At 33.2% G+C, this 21,557-nt stretch overlaps 1 protein-coding gene across 1 annotated transcript in view; it reads right to left on the reverse strand.

The window, feature by feature from the left end:
* The window catches only part of LOC117179838 (hemicentin-1-like), a gene marked incomplete at its 3' end in the record, with an annotated part of 137,787 nt that overhangs the window by 84,737 nt on the left and 31,493 nt on the right, over positions 1 to 21,557 (reverse strand). The window contains exon 3 of the mRNA XM_033371989.1: positions 10,975 to 11,194. Coding sequence (XP_033227880.1) covers positions 10,975 to 11,194 — 220 coding nt within the window. The remainder of the gene's footprint in view (positions 1 to 10,974; positions 11,195 to 21,557) is intronic.

A 21,557-nucleotide genomic window follows, 5' to 3' on the forward strand; every position in this document is an offset into this window, starting at 1 on the left:
AGTTTCTGTCGGGTATTCTCGACTTCAGCAATATTTCACTCTTTTGACACCAATAAAAAAATGTTGTTTTGCATATTTTCGACAGAGGTTTGAATGCATTTGTTATGACTCACAAACATTTATAAAAAAACTGTTTAAAGATAAGAAATTAAGGCTACAAATAAATTGAAGTTTTTTTAAAATTTGGGTAATTTCTTTAGTTTTATCTTAGGCATTAAAGAAGTTAGCCTTTTCTTCTTCATCAAGCTTCAGGTTAGAATATAGGCTGTCAATTGTTTATTTATGAAAAAGTATTTAGTACTCTGGCGTTTCGCACAATTCCGTTCCTTGTACACAAGTGTACTTAACGTTTTTTTTTGTAAACAAATAATGGCCAGCCCACTGTGTCACGTTTTGAAATTATTTTTGAACCTAAGTTTTAAAGTAAATGATTTGTGTCTTCGAAAAATTCTTATTATTAGCAAAATAGCATAGAAAATTCTATAGAATCTGTAGAAGACCAGACTTTTGTTCATTATATTAACACATTTTTTAAACAATCGAAAAAGGTCTTAATCTCAAGGAACTACTGAAAGCTTATTTTTATAAATAAAATATATTCAGTTTTCTTTTTAAACTAAAGTTTATAAAAAAAGATTCCAGGTTTACTTTAAAACCAGGAGGAAAAAAATTGTTTAAATTAACAAAAAAGTCAATTATATTTCTGACTCATTTTTAAAGTCAAGATATTTGTATCAGAAAGTTCTTATGAATAATCAAATGGACGCCGGTTCTCTGGTCATTTTTAAATCATAGATTAGTCACACGTATGTCAGATTCGTAATAATACGATTTTCTATTTAAATAGCGAATTCGGTTAGCTGAGACAAGCAAGACATTTAAGTATCTTACGCGCATGGTACACGCTGACAAAGACAAGGCCTCAATTATATACATCAACCAAGTCATGAGATTAAGCAGAATTATTTTTTGCTAAGAACTGCTATTATTATTTCAGTTCGAAAACCAATTTTTCAAATTATAAAGGCACTAATAGGGTTTAATTAAAGACGCTCAGAAACATATATTTTATATATTAAAAACATACAGGAAGAAAGCTGCATTATGCATTATGCACCATTTTTATATTCATAGAAGCAAAATCTTAGATATGAAGTGCAAACTTGGCTTTTGAGGTCCTGTTCTTCTAACCAGCGTTAATTATTGATTAACACTGTGCCTTGGCTAAAATCGGTCGGTTAAGTTGAATCTTTGCCAACTCTCTTTCATCATACTTTCGAGATGGCAAAACGCAAAGTACTGATTGAATCAGGCTAATCGACAATTAATATCTTAATCAGAGTTGAAATGGGTCCTCAGAATTTCTTAAGAATATTCGAATGCTCTTAAATATTTTAGATTACTCTTCTAATGATACAGGAGATAATTTTTTGCTACAACCATATCGAATGTTCGACTTAACATGCTCCTAAACGATTTGCAAAATAATGAAATTTAGTTGGCTGAATGAGAATAATTTTGACACATGTGTACTTTGCAATATAGTTACTCTGCACATCGGTGGGTAAAGTATTACATGCGCACTTCAGAGGTACCCGAGTCGAAATTAAGGCCCTACTTTGAAGCCGTAAATCCTATCTTATTAGGGGCTGGAAGCTATAAAGTAGGTTCTAAATAAGCAGCAAATTCAATGTAATTTACACCCTACTTTGACGCTAAAAGTGTCCGAAATCGGCCGTTTTTTCATTTTTAGCGTCAAAATAGGGTCTCTATTCAAGATTAATTAGACCCTTTTTTTAAAGATGAAACTACTACTGTAGGACTTGTGGCATCAAAGCAGGTTCTCTATAATCTCACACCAATATGGATGAATAAAAATAAGTTTTGTTATTTACCAGAAAAAATAAAATTATAATATGTGATATGAATATCAAGGGTATTCGCAGTTATTTTTTAAACATATTGTTAATAAAATTGTTTGATAATGACGCTGAAGCATAGTGCACTGAAAAATTCGCAAGTACTAAGGAACTAACCCGAGATCGCATGCACGCACTGAGTATTTACCAAACGCCTAACGCCCTAACCGATTCAACTAACGAATCGCGTTAGGATGCCTTCGATAAAAATCATTAGCACTTGCCCAATAATTCAGGGTCCAAAATCTTTCTAAATCCAAAGCAATTATTTGAATAATTACTTTTTTATAATTTCTGTGTCGTTAAATATTTGAAGAGTTCAATATGCATTCGTTCTGTGTTTTAGAAGTTTTCTACGTTATACGCTTTAAAAGAACTTGAGGCTACATATTTGAATTTGATTCTGTGTTATTTATTTATTAAATCAATACAATGTCAAACTTGCTGATTTCAGTAAAAATATCTTTTTATCTCTTTACTAAGCAAAAATTAAAAAAAAAAGTGATTCAGCATCATAATTAATCAAATTATACTGGAAAATACAAATATTGACTTCAAGATTCAATATAATATTCATCAAGATATGAGTTTGTATTAACAATACAGTACTTGTTTAATACCCAATTGTCTCGTCGTCTCAAACTTCGAGATGAGTAGTCAATTATTTTTAATACATTTGGCTGTTTTTATTTTCCAATAAATATGTTAAAAAAATTAAAACAGTTAACACGTTCTGACAAATGCAAATGTTGTTTCCTCCTAAATTAAGTGGCAGACACGCAAATAGTAATATTTCTCTAAAAAATGTTTCAGAAACTTTCAATTAATATTGTTTAGTAACGAAAATGACCAAACCATTGGAAAAGTGGTACTGTTCCTTTGAAAAAAATAATTTTCTCCATAATATCACGTTGCAAATAAAGTAACCGTAATACTGTAATAAAAATTTAATGACAGTCTGTCGATTTAATTATAATTATTAAGTATGTATTTCAATATATTTTTAAAAATTTTTATTTCATACATAGTATTTGTTGTTAGCGATAGAAAATATTTTATTCTCATAATTTGTTATGATTCTCAATCACCTAAGTGACTGTTTAATACACAAACTTTCTTTAATTATTGAAAAGAATGTTTATAAGTACTTATTAATCGAAAATATTTAGTAAATTTCTATGATGAATTTCATTCTCATACAAATTTTCAGCATTTTCAGTTGAGAGAAAATATTTTTCTGTGATTAAGCATGGCAAAGAAGTATGGATTTATATATAAATAATTAATGACAATAAGGTTCAATCTTCCATTAAATATTTTTGTTAATTAAGTGTGCATTCAGTCATCAAGATGACCAAAGAGTTCAAGTAACCTAAGTAAAAAATACTTTTTCCTTTATTTTCATGAAGTTCGAACATTATAGGCACAAACTATTCAATGCAGGGTCATTATTGAAGGGAAGGTTAAGCAGCGTCAAAGTAGGGGTTTGAGTTATAAAAATGTAGGCTCTAAAAATTCAAAGTAGCTTCAGAGAGATGTTAGAGCCTCAAAGTAGACTCTAATGTTTCATTATCTAGGAGTTAAAAGTTTAAAGCAGGGGCTATAGGTTTAAATAGCGTCAAAGCAGGTTCTAATAAGGAGCTGGCACTTCAAACTACGGTCTAAATTTTGACCGGGTAAAGAAAAATCTGAACACTATACCGGCAGACTTTAGAGTCAATGTTACATAGATGCTACTGTTAGTATTTGAAATTTTGAAACTTTAAAACTTTAAATATTTTTCTAAAGATTGTTTCAATAAATAGCATTCGATTTACACTCACAGGTCGTCACATGTTTTGAGCTCTTGTATCGCTAATAGCTAGATAAAACTTTTCTTAAAGAATATGGCATTTGTAGCATACAGTCGAAATTGTGGAAGTATTCTAGAATGGTTTTAATTCATCTTCTTGTTAGTTTTTCTTATTAGGGCTACATAAGATCTGAGTAAAGCTAATCAGTGTTAAGAGGGAACCCTATTTTATTTGCCGAATCAAAAATAAATGGTAAATAAAATGTGTCTTAAATATTACATTATGATGGATCCAAAATTTTAAGAGGCCTCCATGAATGCTTTGGTGTTCGCTTCTAAGCTATTGGTACGGATCAGCGCAGATTTAAACAAGCTTGCGTTAGCTTCCCTGTCATTCGCAGATTCAGCAGTGCTGCTGTGGAGAAATAAGGACCGCTTCCTACCAGCTTGCATTTCAGCTTGCAATCCCATATAATAGAGTGCGCGACTATGCTTTGTGCGACTAACTATTGCAATCTCAAGAGTCATGCAGCTCACAGTAACCATAATCGTATGAACGCTAGCTGGAAATTATCCTTTTACTAAAGACATTTTAAAAGGGTAACGACCTTAATACATAGACTGAGGCCAAACAAAGAATATATTTTTTCTAGTTTCTTGCATAAATAATCTAGAATGTAGGAAGACTCGTAGTAAGAGAATTATATTTTTTATGTGATATTCGCAAGAAAAAAATGCATTTCGTTAGTAGCAGAACCAAAAAATGACCATCGCAGTAGTAGAGTATTCTACTCATATTTATTATGATTACTCATATTTACATTGAAGGTCGAAAAAGGGATTGATTTGATTCTCATCAAGTTTAATTATTATTTTACTGTTTATTTAAAAAGGGAGTTGATAAAACAGTTGTCTACATAAGTTTTTGCTTCTATGACTTACCATGATTTTTGCATCCACTCCGCTTTACTTTGAGGCAAGCATAAAAGCAATACGAAAAACTCTAATCCTTAAGGATCAAAGTCCGCAGGTAGAAATAAACCCTTTATATTTAAGGTTAATTCTTTCAGGGGTCAATAAAGCATATACGAAAAGTATTGGCTGCTCCACAATTCAGTGGATAGATATCTAAAAGGATTGCTGATAAAACTTTAAACAATATAAGATTCTCGCCGAATCAATGTAGCTGTATAAATTTGGACAAAACTTACTTGTAAATAGTAGCTTTTAGATTAAATAACCGTATATAAGCGTTTTATATAAATATGCAGCTTTAATTATGCTTTAACTAAAATGCATTCAACGTAATGTCATAAGACATTAATTAATAAGATAAATAAGTTTGAATGAGACAATTTTATTTTAAATGTTGTATATTTATACAATAAATGAATTAACATAAACATCTGATTGCCCAAAAATAAGTCGATGTATGACCAAATATTATATAAAAATTGAAATAGACCTATAATCAGTTTCCTAAGATGAATTTCCAATAATTTTCTTCATAGCTTTAAAATGACTTAAAATTGATCTGAAATAGCTTTATAAATTTTTTAATATTTTGAATCTACTATACAACATTTGAAATCTGTTAATATCCGCATAAGTAACTTGAAGTCTTTGAAATAGTTAGAAACCTGTATAAATCGTGGAAAATCCCTGGAAAATAAAATCAATTTTTTCCCTGCATTTTAAAATGACTTGAATATTTGGCTATTTTGTAAGTTTTCTCACACCCCTTAATATAGTTGAAATATGTAGCAATCCGTTGAAATCATATTTATGTCTTGTATCCCATAAAGTCATCTACAAATATGTTGAAAACCCTTTAAATCCATTGAAAACGCACAGTTAAAATTAGGTTATTGTTTAAAGTTCTCTATATAAATAATTTATTGTTGTGTAATTTTTTCAAATACCTTTAAATCCCTTGAAAGTTGATTTATTTTTAGGAATTCTTTAGAAATCTTTGAAATTCAAGCATAAAATCCTTTAAAATATTACGAAACGCATTAGAATCCCTTGAAATGATCTGCAACCTGTTAAAATAGCCTTTAAAATCTTTAGAAATCGTACAAAAATCGTTGCGATTTTTTGAGTTATTTAAAATCTCTTTCAATTCTTTGTAATATTCTAAACTAACTTCAAATGTTTTATGTTGGTGGCAGTAGTGAGAATGAGTTCGCTAACAGGAATGAGAGTTTTTTACTGAGTTTGTGTGAAAGATGTGGATGGAGTGTGCGGGTGGAACCCAGGAAGTGTGAAATGGTGTGAGCAGCTCAAGGGTAGTGCTCGTATGTTTAGGGGATGTTAAGGGACGGAAAAAGGAGTCTGCAAGGGCTGATAAGGTGAAATAAAATAAAATAAAGGAAAATAGAGGATGATAGGTGGCAAAAGAGAGCAGACACATCTGGCGGTTGCAGTAGGTAATGTTCGTGCAGTACGTAGGTAGTATGGAACATGCATAAATAGTGTAACGCAGGTTTTCTTTAGATTCATGTTCAAGGAAACTCAGATGATAAAAAAAGCAGGATGCCGACTTATGATAGTGTCCGTTTAACCGGGGGGGGGGGGGCATGGAACGGAGATATCTGTTATGAATTATTCAGGTAATTTTCAACTTTTCTCTTAAATTAAATGCATTTTTTTCAATTATGTTTGAATTGAATAATTTCAACCAATCTTAGTGAAAAACTTTGTGAAACACTAATATCATCGTAATTGGGGTGAAATACAGCGAAACAGCATGAAACAGTGAAATATGTACACTAGTGTGATTCAAATAACGCTTTTTGAGCTACAGTGTAAGCATACTCTAGGGTTTCATCCAAAACGTGCCATGTTTTTAAGCGACTGAAAACGAGTGTCTACGAAATAAAACCATACCAATAATTTTTATTTTGAAGTCACCTTTTCCCTCTGCAGCGCCCCAAATATGACCTTATAATCAAAAAACAACATTTTTACGTGTTACCGTTAATTTTTTAGTAATTTCTGTTGTATTCTTCATACCAATAATTACTAATGGACAAATTAAATATTTCCTATGGGTTTTTAAACAATTTTTAATTGTTTACATAAATATAAATTATTAATTTCCAAAAAGTACTTAGAAAGTCCTTTTAAGAAAAGCAGTAGACGAGTAGTGCTAATATGTGGGATTGGAGGATTGAGAGAAGACGTAAGGGGAACTAAGCAGCAGATGGAAGCTGTCGGGGACGAGATGAGGATTCTAGACGCTAAATGAGAAAAGGAGATGAAAAAGCTGAGGGAGAAAGTAGAAGGGATAGAGGGAGTCGTGGTGTCGGTAAGGAAGGTTAAAGAAGTTGAAGTGAAACAGATGGCAGAGGAAATCAAGGTGTGGAAGGAAAGAAAGAAAGAAAAGGAAGAGGTGGTGGCTAGTGAAAGTAAAAGCAATAGCTGTCCGAATAGATATGAAAGAGAAGGAAGACAGGAGAAATAATACTGTAGTAAGAGCGTTGAAGCTAAAGAACAGGAAAGAAAGAAATTGCATGGAAAAGCTTCTACACAGCATGAGGTGTGATTGGGAGGGGTGTTAAGGATAAGGTAGGTAAACTTAAATTGGCAGAAAAAAAGTAAATGAATTGGCGATCGTGGAATTGGAGGACTGGGCTGAGAAGTTGGGGGTAATGTAAAATAAAAATAGGATATGGGATGAAAGCATTTTATATCAACGAAGATTTGACGCGAAACAAAAGGGATGTACAGAGAATGCTGAGCGACAGAGGTAGGAGGGAGAATATTGAAGGGAGAAAGGTAAAGCTAGGATATAGGAAAATAAAAATAGGTGAGAGAGTGTGGGTGTGGAAGGAGGAAAAAGAGGTATTGAAGGTAGTGTAGAGTGACTTGTTTCGTAGAAAGTAGGGAGGTAGGGATAAAGCATGTAGGTGAATTATTAAATGTGCTGAACTGGAACGCGGCAGAGATGAAGAAAAAATATGATGATTTCTGGAGGTCTGTCCAGGAATTTGACATTGTGTGACTGGTAGAGACATGTGTAGAAAGAAAGGATTGAGAGACAATAAAGTCAAGGCTGCTAGGAGATATAGGCGGAGGCTCCAGGAGGCAGTCAGAGCGAAGAATAATGGGAGCTCTGGAGGGGGAATCATAACAGAGGTTAGGGATTGGTTTAAGAAAGAAGTTAATGATGGGGGAGAGGGCGAGGGGGTGCAGATGAGGGCAGTGAAGATAGCAGGATGATCTGCAACTTTGTGAGAGTATTCAACAATGATAGGATGGAGAGGATTAAGAAAGGGGGCAAATACTTGTTAGGCGAAAAAGATGAGGGTACGGTAGTACTAGAAGGGGACTTTAATGCGAACATGGAAAGGGAAGGGGGCCTTACACAGAGGAAGAAAGTTTTGAAAGAAGATCGAATGATAAAGAATAAATAAAGAGGGAAAGATTCTAAGGGACTATATGCAGTATAGAGGCTCGAGATATGGGGGATCTGGAAGGGAAAGTGAAAGGGTGTGTGCAATATAAAGTCTTTAAAAAGGACAAGAAATGAATGGTGAAGCCCCGGTGGGATGTGGAATGTAAAAAGATGAAAAGAAAGTGAAAAAGAGAGTACACGAAGTAGAAACAAGAAACTGTATAAAGGGAAGTGTAAGTAGAAATGAGGAAGGTCTTTAGGTTGATGTGTAAGAAGAAAGAGTAGAAAATGGAGAAAGATCTGGAGAAAGTTGAGAAGTGTTGAATGCGGATAAGTCCAAGGTTATGGTGTTCAGGAAAGGATTTGGTAAGAGGAAAGAGAGATGGTAAATAGGATACCGTAGAAGTACTTAAAGTGGATACTGTGGTTATCAATATGGAAAAAATGACAAAAGAGGCAAGACGAAGGAATAAGAGAGACAAACTTTAACAGGATCTATGCGTGGATTATGCTAAGGGAGAGAGCGCAATATTTGTGTAAGGAAGGAGAGAACGAAAGTCAAGAGCTTATAGCAAGGATGAGGTGTGGGTGTATGGAGGATTCTAACAGCTTTTGGCTCTCGAAGGAGAAGAGGATGTGTAAGTTGTACGGGAAGGGGGGGGTGCAAGAGTTGAACACTGGTTATAGGAATTTAAGTAGGTAGACAGGAGTGGAATAAGCATGGAGGTATTGATGCATTATGGGGGAGAAAAAGGGGTAGTAGCGTGGGTGAAAGGGTTGTTGGATAAAATGAAGACGAAGAGAAGGAAGATGAAAGAGAAGTGAAGAATAAAAGATTGTGAATAGGAGAGGAAAAAGGTGTGAGGAAAATGTAAATATTATAAATAGTAGATAAGTATTAGATATTAGCCGCCGAGGCAGTTTGGAAGTGCGAGTCAAAGTGAGAAAGGAGGCACATGCGTGCGAGGCGAGGTGAGTCGAAGCAAGGAGGCAAGATTATACGACTGATCGGTTTTATAGATAAGGTATGGGCGGATGTTAGTTTTTTAGGGTTAGTTGTAAGAAAATTCGGTAAGCAAATGGAAGTGGAATCAAGCTAATTTTTAAGGCCGGCAGCCCGAAAAATAAATGTTTATCTAATCTTACTTAAAATGTTTTAAATCATTTGAAATTTTTTACGTTTTCTCATATTGCTTTGAATTATTTTAATAAGTAGAAATTCTTTGGAATTTAATTTATTTTATTCCCCAAAGTTCTACAGAAATTGTTGAAATCAATTCAAGTCCAATGCAATCTTTAAAAACCGTGAACATGTCATTCCATAGGTATCTAAAAGAGTACGAGCCCCGTGAGTGCCAATGACTTAAGTAATTTTTCTGCGTGAATTTTTGTTCCTTTATCAGCTGGACTTGAAATTAAGAAACTTGACTTCACGTAAGGAAAGGTCGCAGTGTAAGGATCGCAGTTTAGGAGATACTTACATTTTTGTATGAAAAAGTTAAAATTATTAATACGTGAGTAAGTATATGTAAATATGGCGGCATAATTTTACTCTTTCACAAGCTCTCAATTTACATACTAGAACATGAAAAAATGTCTATTCTTCTACAAAAAAGTTTTCAATTAAGAATTAGGCTCCCCATAAGAACTTTAGCATAACAAAGCGTTAAACTCTTTATCATGTCACGTAATTCCAATTTAAATAAGTATTTTCGCAGTTACAATTTTTGTCCCATTTATTCTCTAGAAAAAATAAAAATTCATTTTAATTTTCCGATTTTTTTATATTTTCGGGTTTCTCTTCCTGTGTAATTCCCGCAAAATTATCCACTCAATCATACTTAGCATTTCAGCTGACTTTTTACATCTCTTTCTCTTATCTCGTAGCATTCAAGAAACTAGTTGGCCGGTTTAGCCAGAATGAGCTTCTCTTTGATTCTAGCTTCATGAAGATGAATTACACCCCGAAAGTTTCACAATTATGTGAATCGGGGATCTCGCCTCTTTGTTTCAAGACTGGCACCGAAGTTGAATTGCGACGCGTAATAAATTACAAACGACCAGAACATAAGAAAACGAAACTTTCCTTAGCTTTCGAAACGAGAGAACGATAGTGCGACAGTGCCTTTATTCTCACTTGAGTGAATTGCTGAACGCACTTTAATCTGGTTAACCAGTCGCCACTCAACAAAATTGAAGATTTTGATGAAACTTCATATATAAAGGCTGTGTTCCTTTGTTATTTAAATATCATAAAGGCACACTGAATAATTCCTTAAGTGATTTTCAGAACTTTCTAAAGAGAGAATAAACAAGATACAATTTACCAATCCCAACTCATCAAATAGGAGACAGAAATTATATTCAAACAGTATAAGTATTCAGAGTAAAGGTGCATTAGGAGTAAAATGATTGAATTTAAAATTTGCAGGATCTCCTAAATAAATTCTTAAAAATCAAAACTACAATTTAAATTAAACAGGAAACTTCTTCCGAGCTGAAGTATTCCTTATCGAAGTCGAAACCACTTTGCTTTGAAAAGTAATATAAAATACAACTAGAATTAACAAACAAAGAAATTTTCTACAGATATATTAGGCGATATGACTAAGAATTTTGATTTTCATTAAATATTTTTTATAAAATGTGTAGGTGTTTCGTTTTTAACCAATTTTTTGACAACTGAATCTTTTTTTTTTGCTAAATAAGCTTTTACCTTTTTCTGAAATCATCGCTATATCAAAAGATTTATCTTGATCGAACAAAGCTCGTAAGTGCTTTTAGGCAGTATATGGGTAGCCGTTCATGGGAAATTAAACGTCACGCTGGGCTAAGTTTCATGGTGAACAACACAGTTTACTTGCCATTGATGTGCAGATTTATGTGAATGAATTTTGGTGGATGTGTTGTTATCTGGCACTCATATTGGCCTTCGTCACTGCTGTTGACGAATCTCATTTGCAGACGCCAGTTGTCCGGGTATTGAAAGTCGACGGTGTACCTCGAATCTCCAGTATATGTGGTGCGACCAACTGTTAACAGGGTCATCTTCTCTCCATCCTCCTGCCGGCGAACCCACGACACCTGAAACAACAAAATTGATAGACGATTGATCAGAGGATATTAAATCTCATTTCTATAGTTGTGTGTTTATTTGAAATTCATTTTGCTTTTATTTCATTTGTGTTTATTACACTAAAAGATATTTTGTCATTTTGAGATCTTTCTAGATATTCGTAAATCATTTCTCAGGTAGATTGTGAAAGCTTTAGCATTTTTCTCTCTGAAATAAAAGATCATCGAGTAAAAGATTATAAAAACAACTACTTTTTTCCTGATTGAACAAATTTCGGGTTTCAGTATGAAAATGGTTTATTTGGTAAAAAAATAATATTTTAAAAAGTTCAATTTTCAGATCAGAGTAGACTTTTTCAAATAAAATGGTTCATTCATTCATAAAATATTTATTTATGCAGATATTTACTACTCTTCCTCTATATGACACTTCTTTATTTGCATGCAAATATTGAACGAATTTTTCAAATATACATTGTACAAAATGTTCTGGACAATGTTGAGTTTTATTAATGTGTCAGTATTTGAACGATTTCATTAAAAAAATTTAAGTCTTTTTCTCCTATTAATTAACTGTTTTTAAGTTTCACTATAATATTCATAAAGTTCTTTTAAGCATATTTTTATGTACTTTAAAGGACTTTTATATCAGTAAATTATTGTTTCACTTTTTTGCTTTTCATATCTTAAACTTATCTTTTGCGCTAACTACTAACTCTGTATTATTTAAGTAGGTTGGATTGGAATTATCTGACATTCGTTAGAATTTCTTGAAAAGTGAATTATCTTACATACTTGTATTCAAATTTAAACTTTTTTTTAAATCTTCTTCAATTTAATTAAAATTATTCGTATTTGTTTCAAGTCTCTTAAATTCGCTAGAGTTAGCTTGTAGTTTTCTTAAATTTTGATTTATTTTCTCGGGTTTACTCAAATTCGCTTCTTCGAATTTCCATGGGTTTTCTGTCATTACTCTAGATCCTCTTTAATTCCTCAAAGTTTGCTTAGGTTCAAAATGATTATATTAAGTTTAAACTAATTTTATTTAATTCTTCCGAGTTTCCTCGAATCCTCTTGAAATTCTTGAAATTTTCTCTAATGTCGTGAATTCATTCAAATTTATTAGAATTCGAATTAAATTGATTTCAAAAGAAATTACCGTGAAATCAATTATGTGTGAATAAACTAATAATGAAGGAGAAAATTGTGGGTAACCATTTGTTTAATTAAACTGATTAAAGGGGTTGCATCCACTATATCACAGAAGACGTGGGCGAAGTGAAATACGGATAGCCTGACCAAAGCCTGACTTGTAACACTAACGCTCCGGGGAAATGATATTATTCCGTTATGGTCAAGAATAAAAACGGTGAGCTTGTAACAAGCAAATGTTGAAAAATCTTTTTTCTTTTATTTTAGTTTCTACATGAAGTCAGAAAAATGTAAACTTGTACAGATATTCATTTTGAACTTAACCTTAAAAACTTGAAACGCGGAAATTAAGTCTAATCCATCATGTATTTAAAACTGGAACGAAGATATTTTTTGATTATAAATTTGAAATATATGTATACATAAGATTATTCAATTCTAGACGCTATGTTTCTTTAGGGTACACGGCCAGGGGTAGTCAAGCCTTTCATGTCATCCTACCTCCACGAATAAAAACTTTTTTTACCGACAATTAGATAAGTATAATGCTGCCTGATAGTATGTACATAAGGGAAAAATGGTTTAACTGCCTTGGTATTCCTATTGGATCGACTATTTTATTCCATAGAGAAACTTTGACTATCGACGAAAATACCCTTGGACATCAAAACAGTGCAACTAGACTTCACGATTTCAATATTGTTTAAATTGTAGTTTGATAAAATTTCTCTAACTGATAAAGATTTAATTCCATTAGTAAGTGTTATATTGGACAGTGCATAAGTGTATATAGTATAGTTTGTTTGAGTAAAAAACCACAATGCAAACGCAGCTTAAATTACGTTTAGAAACAAATGGAGAAACGTGTTGTATTAATTTGTACTCATAACTGTCCATTTTAGAACTTTTTCAATATCTGAATATCTTATTATCTTGTCATTAGTGCTAAATCAGGTTTGGAATTTGAAATTATTGTCGAAACCGGATGGAATAAGCTGGACCCTTTAACCCGTATAGTATCAGTTAATTATTTAAAAGCATTCGATTCGTAAATCCGGGTTTTATTAACGTTTGAGTGATCGAACGTGCATGGACGCAATAATGGATTGAAAGACTCAGTTGTATCGAGCTCTACTGAACCATCTAAATAAAGGAACATTTAAACTTTAAATAGAGTATAAGTGGGAAAAAACGTTTATTATTGGAGTATCCTAATGGACGCTTTTGAATAACGGTATTTACGTGATTTGTAATACATAGATGCGTATATTGTATTTTACTACGTAATAACTTTATTCAGCTAAGTTTTTAGGAGAAATAAATAACCTATTATTTTTCAAAACATTTCCTACGAATTCAAAACTTCAGTATTTTGTATTACAGCTTGTAATGTAATTTAGGCTCCTATAAATTACAAAATCAGAAAATTTAGAAGAGTTTTCTTTCTTTTAATACTTCTACGTGTTTACTAAATTTCATACAATACAAAATGAAGTTAGCCTAATTCTTAACGGTAACGAAAAGATAACCTATTATTCGTAGAACCCACCGATATTATTAAAAACGTTTGTGAAAGTTTCTCAGGATCACAGTGACAGTGATGAATAAATAAAATGTTTATTTGAATTTCAAATCAATGTTAAACAGTTAAAGTTTAAACATTTTATAACTACTGAATTTTATCTGTGAAAAAGATCCCTCTTCTTCGCTCGACTGGGAATAGAACCCCAGGTCTACCGATTGTCGTTCGGCTGTCATACCACTAAGCTACTTAAGAGATCGAAAAAAGAATCATTTTTTAGATATTCATAACGGCAAGGTTTTCTGCAACATCAGTCATATCTTTCCTCAATTTCATGACTGATAATACAGGAAACCTTGATGTTTGGCATATCTGTGAAAAAGAAGCTCCTTTTGATCTCTCTTTAGTAGCTTAGTGGTAATATCACCCGACTGCTAATCTGTAAACATTTAGTTCGATTCTTAGCGGAGGAAAGCAGAGGGATCTATTTCGCAGATAAAATGCAATACTAAAATTTTAGAAAAACGAAAAATTCTCAATTTGAGGGGTATTTTAGATCTATGGTGTACATTTACGTTTTCACGTAATGTACTTAATATTTTCATCTGATCGGTTATTACCAGCCCCCATGATAATAAAGATTTCTTGAATCTTATAACTACGTCATAAGTATGCGAGCCTGTCGCTGATTTTTTAAATAAGAAGCTCGATTTCAACAATTCTTAAAATTTAAATCTAATGTTTTATGTACCTTTTCTTGCAATTCTCATCAAATAAATCAAATTTATATTTTGGGGTTGAAGTTATTATTTTATAAAACCTAGACTAAAAACTCACCTGTATTTGTAGACGAGAGCTATGGGACATGTAGACAAATAGGTATGGGATATTTAAAGTGTGATAAAAGCCAATACCAACCGCTGAATAATTTGTTTTTGAAATAAAAAAGATTTCCTAACTTATAATTTTATACGTAAAATTAGTTTGGGCTACACAAATGATTTCTACTTAAAGACATAAACGCCATTCTAACCAATTTAATTTCTGACGTCATCGACCTTTTACCTAAGGAAGCAGAAATTATATATCGATTATGAGGTGTTATGAGATGAGAATTCACCATGCTGGGAATGTAGGATTCTTTTAAAAGTATCTTAAATAAACAATTTTGTGTAATTATTTTTAACTATTTTATCTTTTGATTTGATGCCAACAAAATAATTGCTTAAACATTCCAAGCGTTTGTCGCTCACATAGAATAATCTCTTTGAAATATTCTGAATAAAACATTCTTCAGCGTCTCTTTTTGCTTCCTTCTGACTAAACGCCACTTAAGTTTTTAAATAGGGGCTAGGGGGTTTAAGAATTGGTTTCTCAGTCACCTTCCAGCTCCCACTGGATGCGTAACACAGAAAACATGGGAAAGAATCTACAAACGCAATTAAGTGTATACCTAACAATTATTCAGAAATTGATAGAATCAATTCAGGAACGAAGTAACTTATAAGGTGTTTCAAGCAATTTCAGCTATTTAAATTTACATGCTTAAAAGATTTTCAAATAGATAAAGGTATTTCTAAAATTTGAAAGAATTTGATTTTGAAGAATTTTTAAAGAGTTTAGATGTTCAAGTGAATAAAAACGAAATATTATCCAACGAATGCCTACGCACTTGAATTCGAGGATTTTTAAAAATATTTGTTGTTAAAACCGAAAAAAGTATCATCTGACTCTCGTCAAGTATTTCCTCAGAAAAGTCAGTTTCTCACGAAACATTTTTATGCATGATTTTAATCTTTAGATTATGTTGCAATTTTGATGATATAATTGAAAACTGAGCTGTTTTAATTCTCGAGGGAGAGTAGGGGGGGGGGGTGTGGCGGTTGTATTAAGGCATGCACACTGAAAAGGTGAAGGTCCAATTTCAGGCGATGAATGGAGAGTAGGTGTTTATAATGTTAAAAGGTTGAATGGTCTTAAGGTAAGAGAATCACGAGAAACTATGTAAGTTCGAAAAGTAGATATTTAATATGTGATAGTGAATCACATGGCAGCATCGCAGATATCAAGGATATGTATTTCTTAGATTACTGTGGCTTAGAATGAAAGTAGGAATAAAAAGACAATTTATCATAGCGTGCTACGCTTTAGTTGACAGTGATCCGAGGGAAGTAAAAAGAACCTTTTTGGACACTTAAACTGATACTACAAGTAATTGCGATCATGTTAAGAGAATCATTCTGCTATGAGATACGAATAGACGGGTGGGAATCAAAGGTCAGGCTACAGACATAGTTCCAGGTCATTTTTGGGATCTAAAAATAAATTATAACGGAGAAAGATTACTTGGCTTGTGCTTGGACAAGGGCTTCTTTTTTACAATTACTTGGTTTAGGCATGAAATAATTTACATATACGACTGGTATGAAGAAAATAGTCTATTTGAATAGTGCTAGTATACAATAAAAATATAGACAGCGCATTGGCTCTATTGGAGGATTTACATATTAGGAGTGCGACTGAAGTGTGCGGTACTGCGGTTGTAGAAAGAACGTCTGGCGATGCATGGTGGAATGATGAAATTCAGGCAACTCAGAAAGGGAGATAAGAAGCGAACAACAGAACGTTGCAAACTACAGTTCTTAGTGATGAGGAGAGAAATAGATTTGAAAGGGATTACATATACAAAAGGAACGAAGTTAAATGACTAGTCAAGAAAAGTAAATATAAAATCAAAATACAAGAAGTGCGAAACGATTTAAAAAAAAGATGGAAATTCTATATGATACAGACGGGATGCTAGAGGCTTTCAGAGACTATTTTCAGGTCTTATTGGGAGATGAAGCAATCAAATACCGCAACTGCGATAAAGAACTAGATGAGTTAGAAAACCCGGTTCAGAAAGTCTGTGTCACTGAGGTTAGGGATATAATTAAGACCTTAAAAAATGGTGAGGCTGCTGGCGAAGACAGACTTAACGCTAAAATGTTTAAATATGGTGGCGAGTACATAACTCACAGGTTGTGCGAATTCATAAACCTATGTATCGAAATGGGAGAAGCCCCATATAACTGACCAAAGTGATTACCGTTCCAACCATACCAAAGAAAAGGAAGATAAAATTAACTGCAATAATTACAAAGGGATAATCTCATTGAGTATCGTAAATAAAATATATTTGAAAATAATTAATCGCAGTGTTATGAAAATAACGGAATAAAAGATATGGGAAGTCTAAAAAAGGATTTATGCCAGAAAGATCATGTACAAATTAAATAGGTAGCTTAAGACAGATTACAGAAAAATGTTTAAGGGTAAGGACAACAATTTTTGTGCCTAGAAAGAGTCGTTGTCAAGGTGTATAGAAGTAAACTTTGAAGAGTCCTGATGAAATATGGAGTCAGTGGATGGCTCCATCAAGCAACAAAAATCATTTATGCTGGTATCAAAGTGAGTGTAAGGATAAAATGAGAAATTCAGTGACTGGTTTAATATTATGCAAGGTGATAGAAAAGGATGCGCATGTCATTATGGCTATTTATTACAGTAATGGTCAAGTGTCTAAGAATGACCCTCTTCAACGAGAAAAATGGGGATCTGGAGACAGTGAGGGCACGTGGGTTAGCTTTCGCAAATGATGAGGTTTGATGGGAGAGATAGATGGACAATTAGATATAAGTAAAAATGCATCAAATAAAGCTAAAAGGGCAATACATAATTCTAGAGAATTATGTATTGCGGTAGAGAGATGTGGGCCTATCAGGAAGAATATGAAAGTAACTTTGACGGGATTAACAAGAAATTCCTGCGCGTGGTATTTGCCGCATAAAATGCGCAGGAATTTATTTCGCTGCAGAAGAAGCACTAGTTGACACATAGAAAAGAAATCGGTCAAGATGGTACAGGCACGTTTAGAGAATGCCAAATGAACGACTAACGAAACAAGTGTATGAACGTAAATGGAATGGAAGTGTGCTCAGAGGCTGACCGCGGCAAGAATAGTTGGGATGTGTAAATTTCACATGAAACCGAAGAGAAAACAGAAGCCATAGAAACACGAAAGCTAGCATAAAAAAAATCATCGACAATAAGGAAGCTAGAGAGGTATGCCAGGGCAGAAAATATGGCGACAAATATTATAAAAATAAAGTGCCAGTGGATTGAAGGACGCCCAAAGAAAATGACCTTGAATACTAATAGGCATGAGTAGGAAGCCTTTCATGATAATTTTGTAAGGTTCTTAATTTAAGGTGATCACTAAAGAGCCTGGTGAGCACCTGGGCAAGAGCAGTGTTGCGAAACAAACATGTTATTTTCATCAATAACATGGGAATTCTAGATTATGGTTAACTTATATATCTCTCCCCCATATTACTTACTTCCTGCTCGAGTGAGTGACGCTTACCATGGAAAGGAAAAATTACTTAATTGTATAATAATTAAAAATGAATTTCAAAAAACAACAAAATTAGATGAGCGACAGATTTTCTTTCAACGAAGAAATTGAATGAATTGAAGTTGAATAAAATATACCATAATAAAAATATAAAACAGGTTCTTACGAAATAAGGTGAAAGAATAAGTGTGAAAATAAAATATGAATTATTAGTGTTTTACCGAACTGTTCAAAGATGGAGAGAAAAAGTTTTGTCAAGTCAAAAAGATGTTCTTTGATCAAATAAATTGAGCTTGAAGCACCTTGAAGGAAATTATAATTTTACGGAAAAAGTCAAAATAAACTATCTTTGGCCGTGAATTTTATATCAATTTTTTAATTTCTGTTGTGCTCTAGAATCAAATAATTATTTTAACTACCAATAAATTGAAGACATTAGTTAACAAGTAAATTTTGATATGAATTGAATTTTAAAATGTCGGAAATGTAAATGCAGCATTAAAATTTGTATCCGGCGATCCTCGATGCAGCATCTCCTCGAGCTTTGAAGATTGGCAAACATTAAAAAAATATTTTATGCACATGAATTCATTTTTTAATGATGCAGTGAGTGACAAAATTATTCAATCTTGATATTTTAATCTGTACCTTAATTTCTGCTACAGGGATAATTTAGTATCAGGAGAGTAATAAAGATTAAAGAACTACTCAGTTTTAATGAGAAATTATAAATTTATTATGCTGAAAGATGTCAGCCTTTGCATCGATGAAGTTCTTCATGAGTTACCTTTGAAGCAGCTTCAGTTAGTAAATAAATTTATACATGCAACTATTTCAGAGGATTTGTGTCATAAAAGTACAGTACTATGTGAAAACTCTCGCATCATATATGAAAATTATATGAAAATCTAAGAAAAAATGGTATTATAACATGTTTTTATAGATTATGTAGATTCTAAAAGTTTATTTATCAAAATGTTTACTTTTATTACTAAGCATTCATCAGAGGAGATGATTAAAAATTCCTTAAATTTTAAATATAGAGAATAGCTTAATTTTATACAAATATTTATATCTATTTAATACATTCCTATATGAGAGTTTAGGAAGTCTGAATTACTTAGCTAACCAAAGATATTTATCTCTCATCCAACTACTGTGGGAATCGTGAAATTCTAACCATTTACAAATGATTTAATTTTCCTCTTTTTTTACTTATTTTTTCAGAAGATAAATATAAAAGTTTTTTTACTTTTAAAATTATTCTTTATAAAAACTACGAAGAATATGTTTATCTTGATACTTTGAGAATATATGGGTACTTTCCAAATTGAAGGTAACTTTTGACACATAGACTGGCAATCACAAATGAATTACACAGCCACACAAAAAAAAGTGTGCGGATCTGGTAACAAGACACACGTATTCCTATGGATTTTGGGGCGCTGAATTCAAATTCGGTATCAAAAATCACCCATCATGTCATGGTTGAGCCATAACCTCAAAAAATGACGAAAAATCATGCACTAAGGCAAATAAATTTCAAAATAATTCCAGTGATACAAATTTTCACTTCAAAAACATGTCGACAACTGTGAAGGATTAACCCTTGCCAGATATCAACTTATTCAACATAACTTTACCCAACAGGACCTGACCTCACCTAACCTGAATTAACATAAATTTATTGAACTACACGTAAAGCTCTGAAAGCATATTTTCCCTGTAGAAAATGTGTGCTACATCGAATGGGTCAACTCGAGCCTAACCTAGAAATAAATCTAACCTAGCCTAACCTAACCTAACCTAACCTCACGAAACACAATTAAACTGATTGTGTTGTCCCATTGTGTTTGCGGTACCGTTTCATTCAGCTTCGGCTTAGCCTACATAGAGGTTTAACCTATCCTAATCTAACAAAACCTGACCTAACCTAACCGATTACGCTGGCAACCCTGTTCTTGCGTACTTTCATATTTTGACATTAATAGCAGTAAATGTCTGGAGTTTCGTAACCGCTTGTTGCTAGCATTATTCGCCTGTGTCTGTAAGCAGGGCACCTCCACGTGGTGACGGTGGGCATCGGATCCACATTGGCTGAGTCCCTGGGTAAACGGCATTCATGCCGTCATTGCAGACACAGATAAAAAGTGTATTAGGATGCAGGGAAAAACCCTGCCGACGTCGTCATCATGCAACCGTAGCTCTTCATCAATGGATCACTTGGTTGGTGTAGAGTCTCATGCTACAAGGAAAAAAACCGCGAGCATTTCTCAATCGCATGTCTGCAAGAATAACACAGATTCATTCTGTTACATTTGCACTAAATATGAAGTCACAAAATGGGATCCTCACGTTCTTGCGAAGGACTGCTACTTTTGCATGAATTCCATCAAAGGTATCAACGCCAAAAATAAAAATAACATTTCGTACATTAATGTGTGCACAGTCACAAGAGCAATTGAAATCAGTAAAAATGCACGCCAGACTGATTTAAGCGCTTCAGAAGATGATAGAATGGAAATTGAAAGTCAACGTCATGGAGACGGCAGTGAAACCAGTGATCAAACAGAAAATAGTTCTGATGATTCCGATGAAAATGACGAAAAAGATGACGAATATGGCGTGCATAAAATGAAATTGAAGGTTCCGATATTAGCGTCGCAACTAGAACTGAATGATTTTATTAAAGATCTTGCATTACCGAAAGACGGCGCTGAATTTGCCGCTTCATTTCTAAAAAGAAGAAATCTTCTAGAGCCGAAGACAAAAGTTTCATTCTATCGCGACAAGGACAAAGAATTCAGGAAGTTTTTCGTTAAAGACGAAGAGACGTCTTTAGTGTACTGCACAGACGTTAACGGACTAATGAACCACTTGAAGAAAAATGTGTACAGAGACGAAGAATGACGACTTTTTATTGATTCATCAAAACGCAGCATTAAGGCTGCTTTGCTGCATAACACGAATACCTACGCTCCTAAACCTATAGCTCACTCAACGGTCATCAAAGAAGAATATAACAATGTTAAAATTCTTCTTGAAAAAGTTATTTACACGAATCACAAATGGCAAATATGTGGTGATCTCAAAATCATAACAATGATATCAGGCCAACAATCGGGTTTCACGAGAGAGCCATGCTTTATGTGCCTGTGGAATAGCAGAGATCGAGCCAATCATTACAGCAAAAAACATTGTCCTTTAAGAGGTTCATTCAAACCTAGTTCTCATAATATCATCAACCAAAGCCTCGTTGATCCAGAAAAAATTTTACTACCACCCCTCCACATAAAGCTTGG

This window comes from Belonocnema kinseyi, chromosome 1, assembly GCF_010883055.1.
Source record: "Belonocnema kinseyi isolate 2016_QV_RU_SX_M_011 chromosome 1, B_treatae_v1, whole genome shotgun sequence".
Classification (NCBI taxonomy): domain Eukaryota; kingdom Metazoa; phylum Arthropoda; class Insecta; order Hymenoptera; family Cynipidae; genus Belonocnema; species Belonocnema kinseyi.